The 22,136-nt window shown below is 46.1% G+C and overlaps 1 protein-coding gene across 1 annotated transcript in view; it reads left to right on the top strand.

Moving 5' to 3' along the window:
* The window catches only part of TULP4 (TUB like protein 4), an 860,077-nt gene that overhangs the window by 700,379 nt on the left and 137,562 nt on the right, over positions 1–22,136 (top strand). Inside the window, exon 11 of the mRNA XM_069769358.1 lies at positions 13,423–13,567. Coding sequence (XP_069625459.1) covers positions 13,423–13,567 — 145 coding nt within the window. The remainder of the gene's footprint in view (positions 1–13,422; positions 13,568–22,136) is intronic.

The following is a 22,136-nucleotide window of genomic DNA, read 5'->3' as shown; positions in this document are numbered from 1 at the left end:
GGTACCGCACATTAAAGTAATGAATATGCGCTCCACCCCTATGGGAGTGGAGTTGCGTCCATATTCATTACTTTAATGAGCGGTACCACATGAGCGCTGAACACAGGAAGAGCTGCCGGAGACCATCGCATCGGAGAAGCTGCTATGGACCGCACCGGGAGGGTGAGTATGATGTGACAGCTGCCGCTCCCCCTCCCCTGCTGACCCCCTGGGACAACGACTCGAGTATAAGCCGAGAGGGGCACTTTCAGCCTAAAAAATGGGCTGAAAATCTTGGCTTATACCTGAGTACATACGGTACATATAAAGCTAATGCAAAACACAGTTCTTAAAGCTAGATATAAATTGTATAAGTGATAATCAATGCAAGATATAAAATATTAACCAAAACAAATGTAACTACCTTGTATGTTGCTATACTCAGTCTTGCCATGACGTATTACCTGAGACATGAAACTGTCTTCTACAACCTCACTTTTGTGTGTAATATGCAAAATCAGTAGCATGTGTGTGAGTTTACTGTATATACGTTACATACATGACTTGAGTCTGATTTTGCATATTAATAGACAATTGTCAAGGCTCCTAGGTGTAGTTGCTGCTGGGAGGCTACTCGCTGCAGTAAGGGAGCCCAGAGCAGAACAGCAGATAACTCACCTGGTAGCAAGCAGGACCTGAATCATGTGACTGAGGAGGAGTGGCTAGGGGCGAAGCCAGGCATCGGGGGGCAAGGTTGCGAATGGCGCCGGAGAGTAGTTAAACGTGCCGAGGTCAATAACCAGGGGATAAGTGAGGTACCAGAGGGTGAGACAGAAGGATAGTCAGGTGGAAGCCGAAGGTCAGAAAGCAGAGTAAGCAAATGGATAGAAATGCAGCGCCCCAGAGACCTGGTCGTTGCAGTAGTGTCGCTCTGCCACTAAGGGGAGTGATGGTACGTCTGATGGCACTAAAGAAGTTCACCTGACCAAGTATCACAAGCACACATTACACTTCACACTTTGGCCACTAGGGGGAGCAAAAGGTTTTATTTATTAGGCCACTCCTCACACTGGTAAAACTAGGGGTTGGATAGGAAGTAAGTCAGAAGCTGACTGGGTTTTGTCCAGGCAAGATCCCGTGGCAGGGGGTGTTTCAGGGAAGATTCAGGGGGGTCCCTGTCAGGCATGGAAACCTGGGAGTGACCTGGCGACAAGGACAGATCATTACAGAGCCGCGCCTCCACTACTTTGCGGCGGCATCTAAAGAAAGGACACGAAGCGAAGGATATTGTGGACAGTGAGAAACGAGATCATGCACCAAGGAGAACCATTAGGAGTCGTGCCCCGAGAACGGCAACATCCTACTGAGGCGCGTAGCCGGTGGCCGGAACACTGAGGAAGTAACTGACTCTATGCCTTACTTTAAACTCCACAGGACAGTTAATTATAGTTTGGCTGTCTACCATACATCACCTAAGCAGACATAGGGGGCAACCGTGGAGAGGGGCGTCTCTAGGGTCCCAGAATAGCTCCAAGCCTTCCCGTCAAACGGGTGCGTCCCAGCCATAACACACTTGGGGGACGGAGAGAAAGAACTAGAAAGAACTGGAACAGAAGTTGTGAGGACTATCCCGAATGCTCAGCAGGGAAGGACTACAACACACAGGCGCTAGTGGTAGGCAACGATTTCCACCTGCAAAGGGAACTCTGTATGTGCCTTCGGACCGGTCGGTCTCAGACAGCCCGGTTGACAGTGCTCTGGATTTAGGATCCCAAAGCCTTCAGTAAAAGGTAAAGAGACTGCAACCCTGTGTCCTCGTTATTGACTGCACCCCACACCATCGCCACCTATACTACTGGGAAGCCCTGGGAACATACTTCACCTGTGGGAAGGTATACCATCTAGCTGCCATTACATCACCCCAGTGGACCCCAAGCAGCATCGGTCGACCTGACCGAATACCACAGGTGGCGTCACCAACACCTAACAACCTCCATCACCCTTTCATTGGACGCCCCTTAGCAGGGTCATGGACCGGGTCCAGCCACCGTCACAACCCCAGAACTGAGACAGGACCGGTACCGAGTAACTCGCGGCCCTGCGTCTGGGGGCGCTCCAACTTGGCGTCACGAACAGGATCCTACTTAAGCCTGAAGAATCAGGTCATGTGTGCCTTGGAACTGTGTTGGAATTGTGCTTGAACTGTGACTTATTGCAAAGATTGTGTATTGCTATTTGCTGCCATGATTCCCGCCAAAACCGCCGCCATTGTAGTGCCACGAGTAGCACAGGAGAAGAAGGGCGTGGAGTTGTGGGCGTGAATGAACTGAGAAGCGTGAAGAGCAATGGCCGCCCAGTCTAAGTACTTTTGTGCCTTGAGGACGTGTCCGTCAGCAGCCGAGATCCGCCTCCTGATTCTCAGTGTAGGGCGAAGACAAAGAAAACGAAACCGCCCACGAAGGAGAGAGCGGGAAAAGGACGAGGGAGAAGAAGTAAGCCACGTGGGAGACGCCATGGCCAGCTGACCGGGATCGGAGTGTGGGGTCGGAGCAGAGGAGTCCCCCAGCTGCCCAGAAAGATACCGTGGCCAAGCGTCACCTGTGGGCCCCTACTAACTGCAGACCGGAGTGGACGAGCTCAGCGATCAACTCCGGTGGACGCAGCTGGGCGCTGAAGCCAGGCGGAAGGAGACCGTCATCGGGGGCCTCACCCGACGTCTGTCGGCGGCCTCGTCTGGTCCGGAGCAAGAAAGAAGTTCCAGCGCTCCGAAGCCAGAAAGCAAGGCCATGCCGGAAAGCGAGCTACTGCAAACAGAGATGACGGCGCCACAGCACAAGGAACCGCAGTTGGCGTTCCAGAGCCCACCGTATGCAGAGTCTGCCGACCCCGAAGATACCGTGGTGGCAGGTAAGGACGCCGACCCTGCCCCAGTGACAGAAGACCTACTGGTAGGCCCCGTAGCAGCGCCACCCGCTGCCATGACTAAGACTAACTCTGAACTGACAAATCCTAATACTGCTACCACAGTGGGCATTAATGCCGCTACTGAACCTACTACCAAACTTGACATTCGAACCCATATTATACCTGAAAAACCGATTAGTGACATTGATATCGCATCGGATGAGAGGTCGAACACAGATCTTCCCAGGCCAGGAAGTGTTCGCTACCAACTGATGCCTTGCAACCTACCGTTGCGAGAATAAACCTCGAAACCCCGACAAATGTAAATAGTTAACATTTTGTTTCCTGCTCTTTTGCTGCCTAAACCCGTTTAGGGTTAACTCTTAAAGGGGTCCATTTGTTTACCCGGGATCCCTATTGTTTCCCACTTTTCATTATTTTTGCACAAGTTCATCACTATTTAACAGACTGCCGAATCATGGACGGTGAATGGTTCACAAACTGTTTTGTAAATAGTTTGCACCTTCTTAAAGGTGCCCTCTACTGGTTTTACATAGAAAGAAGACTTTGTGAAGAGACTGTTTTTAAATACAGCGCAGAAGTTCTTGCTTTCTAACAGACTTGCAGATAGAGAGAATCTGCACTACCTCAAAGAGACTTAGTTCCCTCTTAAAGGGAATGTTCACATGTTGCACTTAAGTATAATGTTGCCTTAAGAAAGTTACATTGTAATAATGTTGAGATTTAGGAAATGTTAATAATGTTGCTAGAGATTGAGGACAGGAAATGTTGGAAGCCAAATTTCAACACAGTGAACCCGTAGGGGTTAGAGAGTTTTCCTAAGAACCATAGATAGAAGAACAATGGCAGTAGGCCCAGACAAGGAGCTAGGCGGTCTTGCATTTGTGAAGTTAAGTTCGTATTATAGTATTTTTATAGTAAGCCTTTAGTGGGTTCAGTCTATACGCCCTTAAAGGAGAAGTTAAATTATTGTTCAGAATTTGCACTTAGTAGAATACCCGGCAGGGTACCAGAAGTTATTTATAGTCAGAGTGTTGTTTAAAATATTTAACCTTGTTTTTGTTTGTAACGTTCAAGTGTCCTCACCTCCCATAAAGGGAAGCATTGTTATATTTATTTGTTCCTTGCATTTCAAAAATTTGCAAGTCTTTTGCTAACATGTATTGTTGTTCTTCTTCCCAGTCCAGGAGTACTGGATTTAACCGGGGGGGAGTGCAGCGCCCCAGAGACCTGGTCGTTGCAGTAGTGTCGCTCTGCCACTAAGGGGAGTGATGGTACGTCTGATGGCACTAAAGGAGTTCACCTGACCAGGTATCACAAGCACACATTACACTTCACACTCCGGCCACTAGGGGGAGCAACAGGTTTTATTTATTAGGCCACTCCTCACACTGGTAAAACTAGGGGTTGGATAGGAAGTTAGTCAGAAGCTGAGTGGGTTTTGTCCAGGCAACATCCCGTGGCAGGGGGTGTTGCGGGGAAGATTCAGGGGGGGTCCCTGTCAGGCATGGAAACCTGGCAGTGACCTAGCGACAAGGACAGATCGTTACAGAGCCGCGCCTGCACTACCTTGCGGCGGCATCTAAAGAAAGGACACGAAGCGAAGGATATTGTGGACAGTGAGAAACGAGATTATGCACCAAGGAGAACCATTAGGAGTCGTGCCCCGAGAACGGCAACATCCTACTGAGGCGCGTAGCCGGTGGCCGGAACATTGAGGAAGTAACTGACTCTATGCCTTACTTTAAACTCCGCAGGACAGTTAATTATAGTTTGGCTGTCTACCATACATCACCTAAGCAGACATAGGGGGCAACCGTGGAGAGGGGCGTCTCTAGGGTCCCAGAATAGCTCCGAGCCTTTCCGTCAAACGGGTGCGTCCTAGCCATAACACACTTGGGGGACGGAGAGAAAGAACTAGAAAGAACTGGAACAGAAGTTGTGAGGACTATCCCGAATGCTCAGCAGGGAAGGACTATAACACACAGCCGCTATTGGTAGGCAACGATTTCCACCTGCAAAGGGAACTCTGGATGTGCCTTCGGACCGGCCGGTCTCAGATAGCCCGGTTGACAGTGCTCTGGATTGAGGATCCCGAAGCCTTCAGTAAAAGGTAAAGAGACTGCAACCCTGTGTCCTCGTTATTGACTGCGCCCCACACCATCGCCACCTACACTACTGGGAAGCCCTGGGGACATACTTCACCTGTGGGAAGGTATACCATCTAGCTGCCATTACATCACCCCAGTGGACCCCAAGCAGCGTCGGTCGACCTGACCGAATACCACAGGTGGCGTCACCAGCACCTAGCAACCTCCATCACCCTTTCATTGGACGCCCCTTAGCAGGATCACGGACCGGGTCCAGCCATCGTAACAAAACCCCAGAACTGAGACCTAGAGGACCGGTACCGAGTAACCCGTGGCCCTGCGTCTGGGGGTGCTCCAGAAACACAAAGCTGGGAATCCGAGAGGACAAAACAGACCAGACAAGGCACGGAGAACAAACAAACAACACAGTATCCACACTCACACCAGGGGGTCAGGCACACAGCCTGAACGAACGTATAACTGACAGAGAATCCTAGTCCAGCGTGGGTATAAATATCCTCAGATCCAAAAGGATGCCACAACAATTAACCCTGAGAGGGCAGGGCATTAACCCTGTCGAAACCATGACAGTACCCCCCTTAATGGGGGACCACTGGACCCCCAGGCTTCTCTGGATATCTGGCATGGAAGGCCCGCATCAGACGATCGGCGTGCACTGAACTGGCTGGGGCCCATGACCAAACCTCAAGAGAATACCCTTTCCAATGTATCAGATACTGGAGCTTCCGACGCACTCACTGAGAGTCAATGGTGCGCCCTACCTCATACTCCAGCTGTCCCTCTACCAATACTGGCAGAGTATCGGATGAAAAGTCTTCCCTAACCGTCCCCACTGGCTTTAACAGGGACCTGTGGAAGACATCAGATATTTTGAAGGACGTGGGCAGCTGTAGTCTGTAGGCCACCGGATTGACTACCTCCACAATTTTGTATGGACCAATAAACTTGGGGCCCAGCTTCATATCTTAAGGATATCTTAAGCTTGATATTATGGTGGATAACCACACCTTCTCTCCTACTACAAATGCCGTACCTGGCCCCCTCCTCCAGTCTGCAAATCGTTTGTACCTTTTCTGGGCTTTAGAGATGTTCGTCTGATCCTCCCTCCAAAGTGTTCTCAAACGCTGTACCATGCATTCGGCTCCAGGACAACCTGAATCCATCCAGGAAAATTCCCCAAAATGTGGGCCAAACCATAGTTGACCTGAAAGGGAGACTTTCCAGTGGACTGACTCACACGAGAGTTGAGCGCAAATTCTGCCATGGGCAATACTTCACACCAATCTTCCTGTCTGGAAGAGGCCAGGCATCTCAAAATTTGCTCCAAGGATTGGTTCGTGCGTTCAGTCTCTCCATTAGACTCCGGATGATAGGCACAGGAAAAAGTCAGCATAATCCCCAGCTTCTTACAAAAAGCCCTCCAAAACCTGGCCACAAACTACACACCTCTGTCCAACACCACATTTACAGGCGCTCCATGCAACTGAACAACATGCTGTATAAATAAGCAGGCTAAAGTTTCAGCAGACGGTAATGCGGGTAGAGGTACAAAGTGGATTTGTTTGAAGAACCTATCCACCACCACCCATACCACTGAGTTGCCCCTGGAAGGAGGAAGATTTGTCCATGGCCTACAAATGTGTCCATGGCCTATCCGGAATTGGCAAAGGCACCAATTCCCCAGCCGGGTATGAGAACTCTTGTAACGGGCGCACACCCCACATGCAGTCACAAACTTTTTAACATCTGACACCATAGAGGGCCACCAGAAACCTCTAGCAACATCCCCCTGCGTAGCTGCAATCCCAGGATGGGCACTTAAAATCGTGAAACTCCTGCAGGAGTCTGAGACAGAACCGTTCCGTTACAAACAACTTTCCTGGAGGTATACTACCAGGTGGCTGGGTTTGGGCCTCCAAAATCTCTCTCTGCAAATCGGAAGAGATTTCAGCCACCACTACTCCTGGATGAAGAATGGAGGAGGGAGGTACTGAAGGGGACACAGAATCAAAGCTTTGGGATAAAGCATCAGCCTTAATATTTTTAGATCCCGGGCGGATTGTGATGGTAAATTGAAATCGAGATAAAAAAAAGCAACTAACAAGCCTGTCTGGGGGCCAATCTCTTGACAGACTCGATGTAGGCCAAATTTTTATGATCAGTGATAACTGTAATGGGGTGGACGGCCCCCTCCAAGAAATGCCTCCATTCTCCAAAAGCTAACTTAACCGCCAACAATTCTCTATTGCCAACATCATAATTTCTCTCGGCTTCAGATTAGTGAGTGTGGAAGGACCCTGAGACAAAACTGCCCCACCTCAGAAGCGTCAACCTTCACAATAAAGGGTCTTGACGGATCGGGTTGCACCAACACAGGAGCTGAAATAAAACATTTTTTTAGTGTCATGAAAGAATTTTTTGCAGCTACGGACCAATTTTTCACATCAGCCCCCTTGAGGGTGAGGTCCTTCAAAGGCTTTACCACCTGTGAGAAACCCTTAATAAACTTCCTATAGAATTTAGCAAAGCCCAAAAATCGCTGCAACCCCTTCAAGTCATGATGCTGCACCCAATTTGTAATGGCCTGGACCTTTTGAGGATCCATGCATAATCCCTCCCCTGACACAATTAAACTCAGAAAAGACAGTTCTTGCACACAAAGTAAACATTTTTCCAGTTTGGCATATATATGATTCTCCTTGAGTCTCTCAAGAACCATATGCAGATGGTGAAAGTGGGTTTTACTGTCCACTGAGTACACTAAAATGTCATCCAGGTAGATGACCACATACCGCCCAATTAGGTCAGAGAAAATAACATTAATGAAGTTTTGAATAACGGCAGGAGCGTTAGTGAGACAAAAAGGCATAACTAAGTTTTCAAACAGCTCTTCAGTCATCAGGAACACTGTTTTGCATTCATCCCCTTCCCGGACCCTTATAAGGTTATAAGCCCCTCGTAAATCGAGCTTGGAGAATCATTTGTCCCCCGTGAGTTGGTTTCATAAATCGGGGATCAGGGGAAGAGGGTACTTTTTTACCGTAATTTTGTTCAGTTCCCAAAAATCGCAAACCACCATCTTTCTTTTTTTACGAAAAAGAACCACGCTGCCACGGGTGAAACAGAAGCCCGAATATGCCCCTTGCGGAGACTCTCTGCTATGTACTTCTTCATGGCTTGATGCTCAGGCCTGAACAAATTAAACAGGCGAGCCTTGTGTATCTTGGCTCCCGGGACTAAATCAATGGCACAATCAAAAGTGGTTCAGTTCCTGCTTGCTACCCAATGAGTTCTCTGCTGTTCTTCTCTGGGCTCCCTTACTGCAGCGAGTAGCCTCCCAATAGTAATTACACCCGGGAGTACAATCCTGTCCAACGTAGTCCATGTGATACCAAGTGTCCCACGCAGGGGTGGATTAAGGGTAGCCAGGGCCCGGGCTGTTCAGACACTGTAAGCCCCCCCGGTCATGTGACGGGGGTCATGTGACGGGGGTCATGATATACCCGAACCAGATTATTCCAGAAAAATGGCCGGGCCCTACTCTACTGTAACCTATTAAATATTTGTTAAAATCTGCAATACAATTTAGGTAAATTTTGACCAATAATATCACATACAAGGAACAAATACCACCGCACCATGACCAGACCACAAATTACAACCACAATGATCGAATAATATCACATACAAGGAACAAATACCACCGAACCATGTCAAGACCACATATTACCACTTGGTGACCAAATAGCACATACAAGGGAAAAAAACCACAACACCATTTCCAGACCACATATTACCACCACATAGTGACTGAATGCTACAATACTGATCAGTAATAAAAAAAAAAATGAGAAACACAATACTATCACCATAAGTGCCAGTATTCACAGGAGATCTGTACTTAGTATGCAGTGTCTGTGTAGAGGTAATACAGAGATCACTGGTGACATTATACACAGGAGCTCTGTATATAATGTATAGGTAATACAGTGATCACTGGTGACATTGTACACAGGACCTCTGTATATAGTATACAGTGTATAGTGTCAGTGTATAGGTAACACTGACTCACCAGTGATGTCTCTAGGTGAAGTCCTTCATCTTTCATCCAGCACAGACCGCCATCATTTCTTCCAGCCAGGACTCGTTTCTGCAGGAAATAACAGTTATCTCGAGCTCCGCTTGCAGAACACATTACTTAATTTTTCACAACTTCTACATTACAACACATGAAGAAAAAAAGGTGATATAGTGTCACTCTGTACAGTAACAGGACCGCCCCCCCCCCATTTAAAACAGTATACTAAAAAAATAAAATAAATACATCACTGCAGTAATAATATCCCTTAATTAGCCCCTATGGTAATAATATTCCCCACCCTGGCCCCGTGTGTCTCATTCCTGGCTCCAGCCATATGTTCTCCCATCCTGCACTCATGAGTATCCATTCTACACCATATGATCTCCCTATCCTGCCCCATCTGTCTCCATCGTATCCATCCTGCCCCGTGATCCAATCCTGCCCCATGTCTTTCATTCTGCCCCGTGTCTCCAATCATGCCCCGTGTCTACATTCTGCCCATGCCTCCAGTCCTGCCCCCAGTGTGTCCAGCAATCTGCCCCAGTGTGTCCAGCATATTACCCCCAGTGTGTCCAGCAAATTACCCCCAGTGTGTCCAGCAATCTGCCCCAGTATGTCCAGCATATTGCCCCAGTGTATCCAGCATTGCCCCCAGACAGTGTCTCCAGCAATCTGTCCCAGTGTCTGACTCCAGCATATTGCCCCCGTGTGTCCAGCAATCTGCCCCAGTGTGTCCAGCAATCTACCCCAGTGTGTCCAGCAATCTACCCCAGTGTGTCCAGCAATCTGCCCCAGTGTGTCCAGCAATCTGCCCCAGTGTGTCCAGCATATTACCCCCAGTGTGTCCAGCAATCTGCCCCAGTATGTCCAGCATTGCCCCCAGATAGTGTGTCCAGCAATCTGCCCCAGTGTGTCCAGCAATCTGCCCCAGTGTGTCCAGCATATTACCCCCAGTGTGTCCAGCATATTACCCCAGTGTATCCAGCAATCTGCCCCAGTGTGTCCAGCATATTACCCCCAGTGTGTCCAGCAATCTGCCCCAGTGTGTCCAGCAATCTGCCCCAGTCTGTCCAGCATATTGCCCCAGTGTGTCCAGCATTGCCCCCAGAAAGTGTGTCCAGCAATCTGCCCCAGTGTGTCCAGCATATTACCACCAGTGTGTCCAGCAATCTGGCCCAGTGTCTCCAGCATTGCTCCAGTGTCTCCAGCATTGCCCCAGTGTCTCCAGCATTGCCCAAGTGTCTCCAGCAATCATCTGCTCCAATGTGTCCTCCAGCATTGCCCCAGTGTGTCCAGCAGTCTGCCCCAGTGTCTCCAGCATTGCTCCAGTGTCTCCTGCATTGCCCCAGTGTCTCCTGCATTGCCCCAGTGTGTCCTCCAGCATTGCCCCAGTGTCTCCAGCATTGCCCCAGTGTGTCATCTAGCAATCTGCCCGAGTGTGTCCAGCAATCTGCCCCAGTGTCTCCAGCAATCATCTGCCCCAGTGTGTCCAGCATTGTCCCAGTGTGTCCAGCAATCTGCCCCAGTGTCTTCAGCATTGCCCCAGTGTCTCCAGCATTGCCCCAGTGTCTCCAGCATTGCCCCAGTGTCTCCAGAAATCTGCCCTAGTGTGTCCTCCAGCATTGCCCCAGTGTGTCCTCCAGCAATCTGCCCCAGTGTCTCCAGCAATCATCTGCCCCAGTGTGTCCAGCATTGCCCCAGTGTGTCCAGCAATCTGCCCCAGTGTCTCCAGCATTGCCCCAGTGTATCCAGCATTGCCCCAGTGTCTCCAGCATTGCCCCAGTGTCTCCAGCATTGCCCCAGTGTCTCCAGAAATATGCCCTAGTGTGTCCTCCAGCATTGCCCCAGTGTGTCCAGCAATCTGCCCCAGTGTCTCCAGCAATCCGCCCCAGTGTCTCCAGCATTGCCCCAGTGTCTCCAGCAATCTGCCCCAGTGTCTTCAGCAATCCGCCCCAGTGTCTCCAGCATTGCCCCAGTGTCTCCAGCAATCTGCCCCAGTGTCTCCAGCAATCTGCCCCAGTGTGTCCAGCAATCTGCCCCAGTGTCTCCAGCATTGCCCCAGTGTTTCCAGCAATCTGCCCCAGTGTCTCCAGCATTGCCCCCAGTGTGTCCTCCAGCAATCTGCCCCAGAGTCTCCAGCATTGCCCCCAGTGTCTCCAGCACTGCCCCCAGTGTCTCCAGCATTGCCCCAGTGTGTCCTCAAGCATTGCCCCCAGTGTCCACCGTTAGCTTATCAAAAAACAAAAAAAAACAAACAGTCTCCTCACCTGTCCGCGCTCCAGGCGGCGAGCTCCCTCCAGCAGCGCACACTCGCCGGCGACTGACAATGACGTCAGACGCCGGCGACGTGTGTGCTGCGACCGACTTCAGCTGTCAGCCTCCAATTGGCTAGCGGCTGTTGTTGTTAACTATTGACGTGCGGGAGCGCGCCCGCACGTCAATAGGAAACCACCGCAGCGCCGGAAGGGGCCCGGTGAGGAGATGAGAAGGGGCCCGATGTGGGCCCCCTCTCTCTGCCCACCAGGTCCAGGGTCACATAAATGCTGGCGGGCATTCACAGATGATTAGCGGAGGGTCAATCTGTGCAGTAGCCCAGGGCCCCCCCAGACCACTGGGCCCTGGGCTACCGCCCATATTGACCCTCTGATAATCCGCCCCTGGTCCCACGGCAATTTCACGTGTAGAACAGTCACATCTGGAGATGTGATTGCTCTACCCGGCCTCCGGCGATACACTGACACTACTGACTCACCAGCTCTGGTGCTCTCACTTACGGCACTACCGCTGTGTGAGAACTTTCCACGCAGGATTGCCGCAAGTGAGAGCATCGGAGCTGATCAGCTGATGAACTCCAGTGAACTCTCACGTTGGCTCAGTGATACGCTCCGGGAGCGATTACCTCCTCTCAGTATATCGCCGGCGGCCGGGTGAGATCGACGTGGGACACTCGGTATTAAAATGGACTATGGCGGAAAGGTGAGTATATGTTGGTTTATTATTTTTGATTGTTTGCAGGAGACACTGGCATCGGGGATTAGGCGTTCGGTGAGTATGTATTTTGTTTGTGAATATGGAAATGTTTTTTTTTTTGTTTTTTTTTACAATTGATCTTGATGAGACTCCCATCATGATTCTCCCATCATTGGCTCATGCTGTCTCTGTTATATGTAACAAAACACGTAGCCGGATGGGAGTAGTAGTCCCATCAGACAACGCCTGGGTACACACGTCGCATGGGCACACACAGACAAACACACGCACATATTCTCCACCACACACAGAGACAAACGCACATATTTCCCACCCACACACTCGTCCTCCTTCTGACATCATTTTCATTTGCAGCAAATACGCAAACCTTTTTACACCTGCATTTTTGCTGTAGATTTGACTGACTCAATTGAAGTCAATGAGTCAACAACCCAGTAAAAAAGGATTCACATGCTGCAGAAAATAAAACGCTGCAAATACAGACGGAAATTTACTGATCGTGTGCACAACACTTAAGGATTGTCATTGCATTACCTTGCATAAGTATTCCATTGTGTTTTTGGAGCATTTACGCAAGTAAAAAAACGCATCAAAAATGCACCATGTGCACATATCCTTAGGGTGGACCAATTTTATCATGCAGTGTATACTACTGTAATTAACTTGATGCAAAATCTGCCTGCCTCCCTAGGTCTTTAATTTAGTATTTTAATACATTTTAGCCATTGTGATTTCTCCTAGAAGCAGTGCTAATATTCTCCTTGGTCTGTTGCTGTTATTGCGGCTCACTCCCAATAAGGCAAATTCCACTTCCAGATAGAGCCAAGGAAGAAGAGTAGTGCATTTTCTAGATGAAAGTGACAATGATTTTCTACACTCCAACTCCTTTAACTCTAAAAACAGATTGAAATCAAAAAGTCATCATCCTGTTGCTGCATTATTTCTCATGTAAGGGAAAGATAAAATCAACTATTGTTAAATGTTGCTTGAATGAAACTAATTATTGCACCATATAGTGGAAATATGTGCCGTCCCCTTTCCCAATCCAGATATTAGCAGGATGTGCAATGTGCTGTCTGTACAAGTTGGCCTTTTGTGAAGATTTCTCGTCCCATGTGACCACTGCAGCCTATCAGATTTGGCAGTCCTCACATGAAATGAGGTGTTATTGTAGGAAACCAGTTTGTACAGAGACCGGCAGAGAACCAGTCAAGGAAAACATAAAACAGAGAAGGTGATTATAGTGTTGATTTATATTTTTTTACACTACTGCTGCAAATCTATGTGTACTTTTTTGTCTTAAATCAACATTTTTTACCAATATTCTGTTAATAGAATTAACATAGAAGCAAGAAAATCCCCAAAGCTGTCACGTGCTGCACAAGAGATTACAAGGTCACCTCGATTACCTATAAGGAAGCCTTCCATTGGGTCACCAAACTTAACTCGAAGAGAATTTCCTATAGATGATATCACACAGGTGAGATTGATAACATGCATGCAATGTTTGCAATGTGAAAATCTAACTCCTATGACTGATATACACTAGTGTTCAAAAGTTTAGGGTCACCCAGACAATTTTGTATTTTCCATGAAAACTCATACTTTTATTAATCAAATGAGTTGCCAAATGAATTGAAAATCTAGTCCAGACATTGACAAGGTTCGAAAAAAATAATTTTATTTGAAATAATAATTTTCTCCTTCAAACTTTGCTTTCGTCAAAGAATGCTCCCTTTGCAGCAATTTCAGCATTGCAGACCTTTGGCATTCTAGCAGTTAATTTGCTGAGGTAGTCTGGAGAAATTTCACCCCATGCATCCAGAAGCCCCTCCCACAAGTTGGTTTGGCTTGATGGGCAATTTTTGCATACCATACGGTCAAGCTGCTCCCACAACAGCTCAGTGGGGTTGAGATCTGGTGACTGCGCTGGCCACTCTATTACAGATAGAATACCAGCTGCTGGCTTCTTCCCTAAATATTTCTTGAGTTTGTAGGTGTGCTTTGGCTCATTTTCCTGTTGTAGGATGGAATTGGCTCCAATCAAGCTCTGTCCACAGGGTATGGCATGGCATGGCGTTGCAAAATGGAGTGATAGCCTTCCTTATTCAAAATCTCTTTTACCTTGTACAAATCTCCCACTTTACCATCACCAAAGCAACCCCAGACCATCACATTACTTCCACCATGCTTGAGAGATGGTGTCAGGCACTCTTTCAGCATCTTTTTAGTTGTTCTGCATCTCACAAATGTTCTTCTGTGTGATCCAAACACCCCAGTCAAGCATTCGTCTGTCCATAACACTTTTTTCCAATCTTCCTCTGTCCAATGTCTGTGTTCTTTTGCCCATATTAATCTTTTCCTTTTATTAGCCAGATATTGCTTTTTCTTTGCCATTGTGCCCTGAAGTCCCACATCCTGGAGTCGCCTATTCAGTGTAGACGTTGACACTGCGTGTACTATTTAATGAAGCTGCCAGTTGAGGACCTGTGAGGCTTCGATTTCTCAAACTATAGACTCTAATGCAGAGGTGTCAAACTGCATTCCTCGAGGGCCTCAAACCATGAGTGTTTTCAAGATTTCCTTAGCATTGCACAAGGTGCTGGAATCATTCTGTGCAGGTGATTAAATTATCACCTGTGCAATACAAGGAAATCCTGAAAACATGACCTGTTTGCAGCCCTCGAGGAATGCAGTTTGACACCTCTGCTCTAATGTACTTGTCTTGTTGCTCAGTTGTGCAGCGGGGCCTCCCACTTCTCTTTCTACTCTGGTTAGAGCCTGTTTGTGTGTAGTACACACCGTTGTAGGAAATCTTCTGTTTCTTGGCAATTTCTCGCATAGAATAGCCTTAATTTCTAAGAACAAGAATAGACGGTCGAGGTTCACGTGAAAGTTCTTTTTTTCTGGCCATTTTAGGAGTCTAATAGAACCAACAAATGTAATGCTCCAGATTCTCAGCTATCTCAAAGGAAGGTCAGGTTTATAGGTTCTCTAATCAGCCAAACTGTTTTTAGCTGTGCTAACATACTTGCACAAGGGTTTTCAAGGGTATTCTAACCATCCATTAGCCTTCATACACAGTTAGCAAACACAAAATACCATAAGAACACTGGAGTGATGGTTGTTGGAAATGGGCCTCTATACACCTATGAAGATATTGCATTACAAACCAGTCGTTTTCAGCTAGAATAGTCATTTACCACATTAACAATGTATAGAGTGTATTTCTGAATCACTTAATGTTAGCTTCTTTGGAAAAAAAACTGTGCTTTTCTTTCAAAAATAAGGAAATCTCTAAGTGACCCTAAACTTTTGAACGGTAGTGTAAAGCTATAAACATACAGTACTTAAAGCTTCACACTAGTGGATTAAATCCATATTCAACTTCGATTTAACTTTCATTACTTGAATTTTACCCCGACATTGCATTTCAGTGCCCCTCTCTCAGGAAGTGATGTGTAGATGATGATTGCTGCCTTTATCCTTCAGCTGAGACCTCCAAACAAAGCTGGACCCAACTAGCGGAAATCAGAGATATAAGTAGCAAATGGGAGACTCTGGGAAATGCTGCCATAAGTATTGTAGGAAAGTGTAAAAGATTTTACCAGACTATTGTGGATATATTTTTCATTATTAAAAATTGGTCATTATAATGTTTAAAACCTAACTAAGGATTTAATGTGTGAATCACGGTAAAAGCAGGGTCAGAGGTCACATTGGCTCATCCTTGAAAAAACATAGTAATAGTGAATTAAAGTCTCCTTCTATTACATACATAAAATATGGAAATTGAATACACATTCATGTATTGTCATTTTACCATGGGTATTAAACACTGTGGGGGCATTATACTGTGTGGGGGAATTGTATTTCGTGAGGTGAGGCGGACTCGGGATACATGATACTTTGTGGGCAGGAGACTGTGAGGTCATTATATTTGGCAATGGGCATTTTAACATGTAGGGTCTTTGGGGGCATTATACTGTGTTTTAGGAGGCAATGTGGGGGCATCATACTGTGGGGCAGGACAGTGAGCATCATACTATATTATAAGTTGAAGACACAAAACAGCACAGGGAGGTCAAAAATACTCTGTTGTAAAGAAGTCACAGTAAATAAGCAAGTGCTAGTCAAAAAAATGAAAAAAATACAGGGTATTTAGTTAATATTTTTTTGCAAAAAAAATGTACCGTATATACTCGAGTATAAGCCGACCCGAGTATAAGCCGACCCCCCCCTAATTTTGCCACAAAAAACTGGGAAAACTTATTGACTCGAGTATAAGCCTAGGGTAGAAAATGCAGCAGCTACCGGTGAATTTCAAAAATAAAAATAGATGCTCCATACCGTTCATTATTGCCCCATAGATGCTCCATATACAACTGTGCTATATAGAATGCTCTGCACCGTTGATTATGGCCCCATAGATGCTCCTTATAATGCTGTGCCATATATAATGCTCTGCACCTTTGATTATGGCCCCATAAATGCTCCTTATAATGTTGTGCCATATATGCTCTGCTCCTTTGATTATGGCCCCATAAATGCTCCTTAGAATGCTGTGCCCCATATATGCTCTGCACCTTTGATTATGGCCCCATAGGTGCTCCTTAGAATGCTGTGCCATATATGCTCTGCACCTTTGATTATGGCCCCATAGGTGCCCCTTATAATGCTGTGCCATATATGCTCTGCACCTTTGATTATGGCCCCATAGGTGTTCCTTATAATGCTGTGCCATATATGCTCTGCACCTTTGATTATGGCCCCATAGGTGCCCCTTATAATGCTGTGCCATATATGCTCTGCACCTTTGATTATGGCCCCATAGGTGCTCCTTAGAATGCTGCCCCATATATGCTCTGCACCTTTCATTATGGCCCCATAGGTGCTCCTTATAATGCTGTGCCATATATGCTCTGCACCTTTGATTATGGCCCCATAGGTGCTCCTTAGAATGCTGTGCCATATATGCTCTGCACCTTTGATTATGGCCCCATAGGTGCCCCTTATAATGCTGTGCCATATATGCTCTGCACCTTTGATTATGGCCCCATAGGTGCTCCTTAGAATGCTGCCCCATATATGCTCTGCACCTTTGATTATGGCCCCATAGGTGCTCCTTAGAATGCTGCCCCATATATGCTCTGCACCTTTCATTATGGCCCCATAGGTGCTCCTTAGAATGCTGCTGGTGCTGCCATAAAAAAAAAAAAAAATCACATACTCACCTCTCTTCTCAGGACGCCGGCGCTTTCAATAATTACCTGCTCCTCGTGCGGCTCCGTCTCCAGCACTGACGCTCAGCAGAGGGCGCGCACTGACTACGTCACAGCGCCCTCTAACCTGAGCGTCACTGCTAGAAGACGCTGCAGACGGAGCCGTACCTGAGCGAGGAGCAGGTAATTATAGCGCTGCGCTCCCCTTACCTGCTGCGGCGCGGTCCCTGCAGTCCCTGGCTTCTCCGGCGCTGCAGCTTCTTCCTGTAATTGAGCGGTCACATGGCACCGATCATTTACAGCAATGAATATGCGGCTCCTCCCCTATGGGGGTGGAGCCGCCTATTCATTTCTGTAATGAGCGGTGCCATGTGACCGCTCAGTACAGGAAGAATCTGCAGCGCCGGAGAAGCCAGGGACTGCAGGGACCGCGCCGCAGCAGGTAAGTATGATTAAACGGCCCACGCTCCCCCTCCCCTGCTGACACCCGGGTATATGAATCGAGTATAAGCCGAGAGGGGGACTTTCAGCCCAAAAAAATGGGCTGAAAATCTCGGCTTATACTCGAGTATATACGGTATATTAAGTTGCTCCACCAATCGTCAAGGTATACCCATAATAGAGCAGTCCTATCTAATGTATATAATCCCTATCTGATGTATTTAAAAACCTGATCATCTGTATAGTACCTGTATAAGGTACAATGGTTCAGAGAGAAAATATCCATGTGGACATGCTAGATGGAACAGCTTCAGTGCAAATGACCCACAGAGGAGTGGTGGACTCCCCAGTCTTGTAGAAACAAGAGATCAATTATAGAACCAAAAACACATGGGCTACTTGCACAGTGAACAAGTCTGTAGAAACCTGTTCACACCAAGAAACTTGAAGACACAAAAAGAGCACAGCAAGGTAAAAAATACTCTGTAGTCACAGTAAATAAGCAAGTGCTAGTCAAAAAATGAAAAAGTACAGGGTATTTATTTAAAAATACCAATTAGACAGACAATACACAGGGTAAACCTGGTTGCACCCTATGCCCATCCAGGGATATATAACTATATCGATCCCGTACAATATACATACATTAACCTACAAAAATTGCACAAGAACCTCATCGTACAAAAAACCTTATAAATTTTATTTGGAACAATAACAAAAATATTTAAAAACAGCAATGATGGAAAATGGTACTAAATAAAGACACCCCAGGCCAGAGGTAAGCACGTTACAACATTATGTCACACCGCCATCATCAGACCAGAGGTATAGTAACATTTATATTGTATATACTGAGTTGTCTACTGCGCCGCAATGTGACAATAGAGTTTGGGGTTATACAGTGTATTGTGCCGTGGCGGCATGAGAGATTTTCTTACCCGAACACATCATTATATTTATATGGCGGTGTGACATAATGTTGTAACGTGCTTACCTCTGGCCTGGGGTGTCTTTATTTAGTACCATTTTCCATCATTGCTATTTTTAAATATTTTTGTTATTGTTCCTAATAAAATTTATAAGGTTTTTTGTACGATGAGGTTCTTGTGCAATTTTTGTAGGTTTATGAGGGTATTTATTTAATACGTTTTTTTGCAAAAAAAAAAATGTATATTAACCCCTTCATGACCGGGGGATTTTTCGTTTTTCCGTGTTCGTTTTTCGCTCCCCTCCTTCCCAGAGCCATAACTTTTTTATTTTTCCGTCAATTTGGCCATATGAGGGCTTATTTTTTGCGGGACGAGTTGTACTTTTGAACGACATCATTGGTTTTAGCATGTCGTGTACTAGAAAACAAGAACAAAAAATTCCAAGTGCGGTGAAATTGCAAAAAAAGTGCAATCCCACATTGGTTTTTTGTTTGGCTTTTTTGCTAGGTTCACTAAATGCTAAAAATGACCTGCCATTATGATTCTCCAGGTCATTACGAGTTCATAGACACCAAACATGACTAGGTTATTTTTTATCTAAGTGGTGAAAAAAAATTCCAAACTTTGCTAAAAAAAAAAAAAAAAAAAAAAGTTGCGCCATTTTCCGATACTCGTAGCGTCTCCATTTTTCATCATCTGGGGTCGGTTGAGGGCTTATTTTTTGCGTGCCGAGATGACGTTTTTAATTATAGCATTTCGGTGCAGATACGTTCTTTTGATCGCCCGTTATTGCATTTTAATGCAATGTCGCGGCGACCAAAAAAACGTAATTCTGGCGTTTCGAATTTTTTTCCCGCTACGCTGTTTAGCGATCAGGTTAATACTTTTTTTTAATTGATAGATCGGGCGATTCTGAGCGCGGCGATACCAAATATGAGTAGATTTGATATTTTTTTACTGATTTATTTTGATTGGGGCGAAAGGGGGGTGATTTAAACTTTTATGTTTTTTTTATTTTTTTCACATTTTTTTAAACTTTTTTTTTAAACTTTTGCCATGCTTCAATAGCCTCCATGAGAGGCTAGAAGCAGGCATAGCACGATCGGCTCTGCTACATAGCAGCGATCTGCTGATCGCTGCTATGTAGCAGAATTGCACGTGTGCTGTGAGCGCCGACCACAGGGTGGCGCTCACAGCGACGGGCAATCAGTAACCATAGAGGTCTCAAGGACCTCTATGGTTACCATTCACAAGCATCGCCGACCCCCGATCATGTGACGGGGGTCGGCGATGACGTCATTTCCGGCCACCCGGCCGGAAGCGGTAGTTAAATGCCGCTGTCTGCGTTTGACAGCGGCATTTAACTAGTTAATAGGTGCGGGCAGATCGCGATTCTGCCCGCGCCTATTACGGGCACATGTCAGCTGTTCAAAACAGCTGACATGTCCCGGCTTTGGTGCGGGCTCACCGCGGAGCCCTGCATCAAAGCAGGGGAGCCGGCATCGGACGGTATAGTACGTCCGATGCCGGTAAGGGGTTAACCACTTTACCCCCAAGGGTGGTTTGCACTTAATGACCAGGCCAATTTTTACAATACTGACCACTGTCCCTTTATGAGGTTATAACTCTGGAACGCTTCAACGGATCCCAGTGATTCTGACATTGTTTTCTCGTGACATATTGTACTTCATGATAATGGTAAAATTTCTTTGATATTACCTGCGTTTATTTGTGAAAAAAACAGAAATTTGGTGAAAATTTTGAAAATTTCACAATTTTCCAACTTTGAATTTTTATGCAATTAAAACACAGAGATATGTCACACAAAATACTTAATAATTAACATTTCCCACATGTCTACTTTACATCAGCACAATTTTGGAACCAAAATTTTTTTTTGTTAGGGAGTTATAAGGGTTAAAAGTTGACCAGCAATTTCTCATTTTTACAACACCATTTTTTTTTAGGGACCACATCTCATTTGAAGTCATTTTGAGGGGTCTATATGATAGAAAATACCCGTGTGACACCATTCTAAAAACTTCCCCTCAAGGTGCTCAAAACCACATTCAAGAAGTTTATTAACCCTTCAGGTGTTTCACAGGAATTTATGGAATGTTTAAATAAAAATGAACATTTAACTTTTTTTCACAAAAAATTTACTTACGCCCCAATTTGTTTTATTTTATCAAGTGTAACAAGAGAAAATGGACCCCAAACGTTGTTGTACAATTTGTTTTGAGTACACCGATACCCCATATGTGGGGGTAAACCACTGTTTGGGCGCATGACAGAGCTCGGAAGCGAAGGAGCGCCATTTGACTTTTCAATGCAAAATTGACTGGAATTGAGATGGGACGCCATGTTGCGTTTGGAGAGCCACTGATGTGCCTAATCATTGAAACCCCCCACAAGTGACACCATTTTGGAAAGTAGACCCCCTAAGGAACTTATCTAGATGTGTGGTGAGCACTTTGACCCACCAAGTGCTTCACAGAAGTTTATAATGCAGAGCCGTAAAAATAAAGAATCATATATTTTCACAAAAATTATTTTTCGCCTCCAATTTTTTATTTTCCCAAGGGTAAGAGAAGAAATTGGACCCCAAAAATTGTTGTACAATTTGTCCTGAGTACGCTGATACCCCATATGTGGGGGTAAACCACTGTTTGGGTGCATGGAAGAGCTCGGAAGGGAAGGAGCGCTGTTTGACTTTTCAATGCAAAATTGACAGGAATTGAGATGGGACACCATGTTGCGTTTGGAGAGCCACTGATGTGCCTAAACATTGAAACCCCCCACAAGTGACACCATTTTGGAAAGTAGACCCCCTAAGGAACTTATCTAGATGTGTGGTGAGCACTTTGACCCACCAAGGGCTTCACAGAAGTTTATAATGCAGAGCCATAAAAATAAAACAAACATTTTTTCCCACAAAAATTATTTCTTAGCCCCAGTTTTGTATTTTCCCAAGGGTAACAGGAGAAATTGGACCCCAAAAGTTGTTGTACAATTTGTCCTGAGTACGCTGATACCCCATATGTGGGGGGAACCACCGTTTGGGCGCATTTGAGGGCTCGGAAGGGAAGGAGCGCCATTTGGAATGCAGACTTCCAGTAGAAACCCCCCACAAGTGACACCATTTTGGAAAGTAGACCCCCTAAGCAACTCATCTAGATGTGTTGTGAGAGCTTTGAACCCCGAAGTGTTTCACTACAGTTTATAACGCAAAGCCGTACAAATAAAAAAAAAAATTTTTTCCACAAAAATTATTTTTTAGCCCCCAGTTTTGTATTTTTCTAAGGGAAACAGGAGAAATTGGACCCTAAATGTTGTTGTCCAATTTGTCCTGAGTTCGCTGATACCCGATATGTGGGGGGAAACCACCGTTTGAGCGCATGGCAGAGCTCGGAAGGGAAGGAGCATCATTTGGAATGGAGACTTAGATGGATTGGTC

Source organism: Ranitomeya imitator, chromosome 5 (assembly GCF_032444005.1).
Source record: "Ranitomeya imitator isolate aRanImi1 chromosome 5, aRanImi1.pri, whole genome shotgun sequence".
Taxonomy (NCBI): domain Eukaryota; kingdom Metazoa; phylum Chordata; class Amphibia; order Anura; family Dendrobatidae; genus Ranitomeya; species Ranitomeya imitator.
Note: the sequence above shows the minus strand (reverse complement) of the source record. Positions and strands in the feature narration are given on the sequence as shown.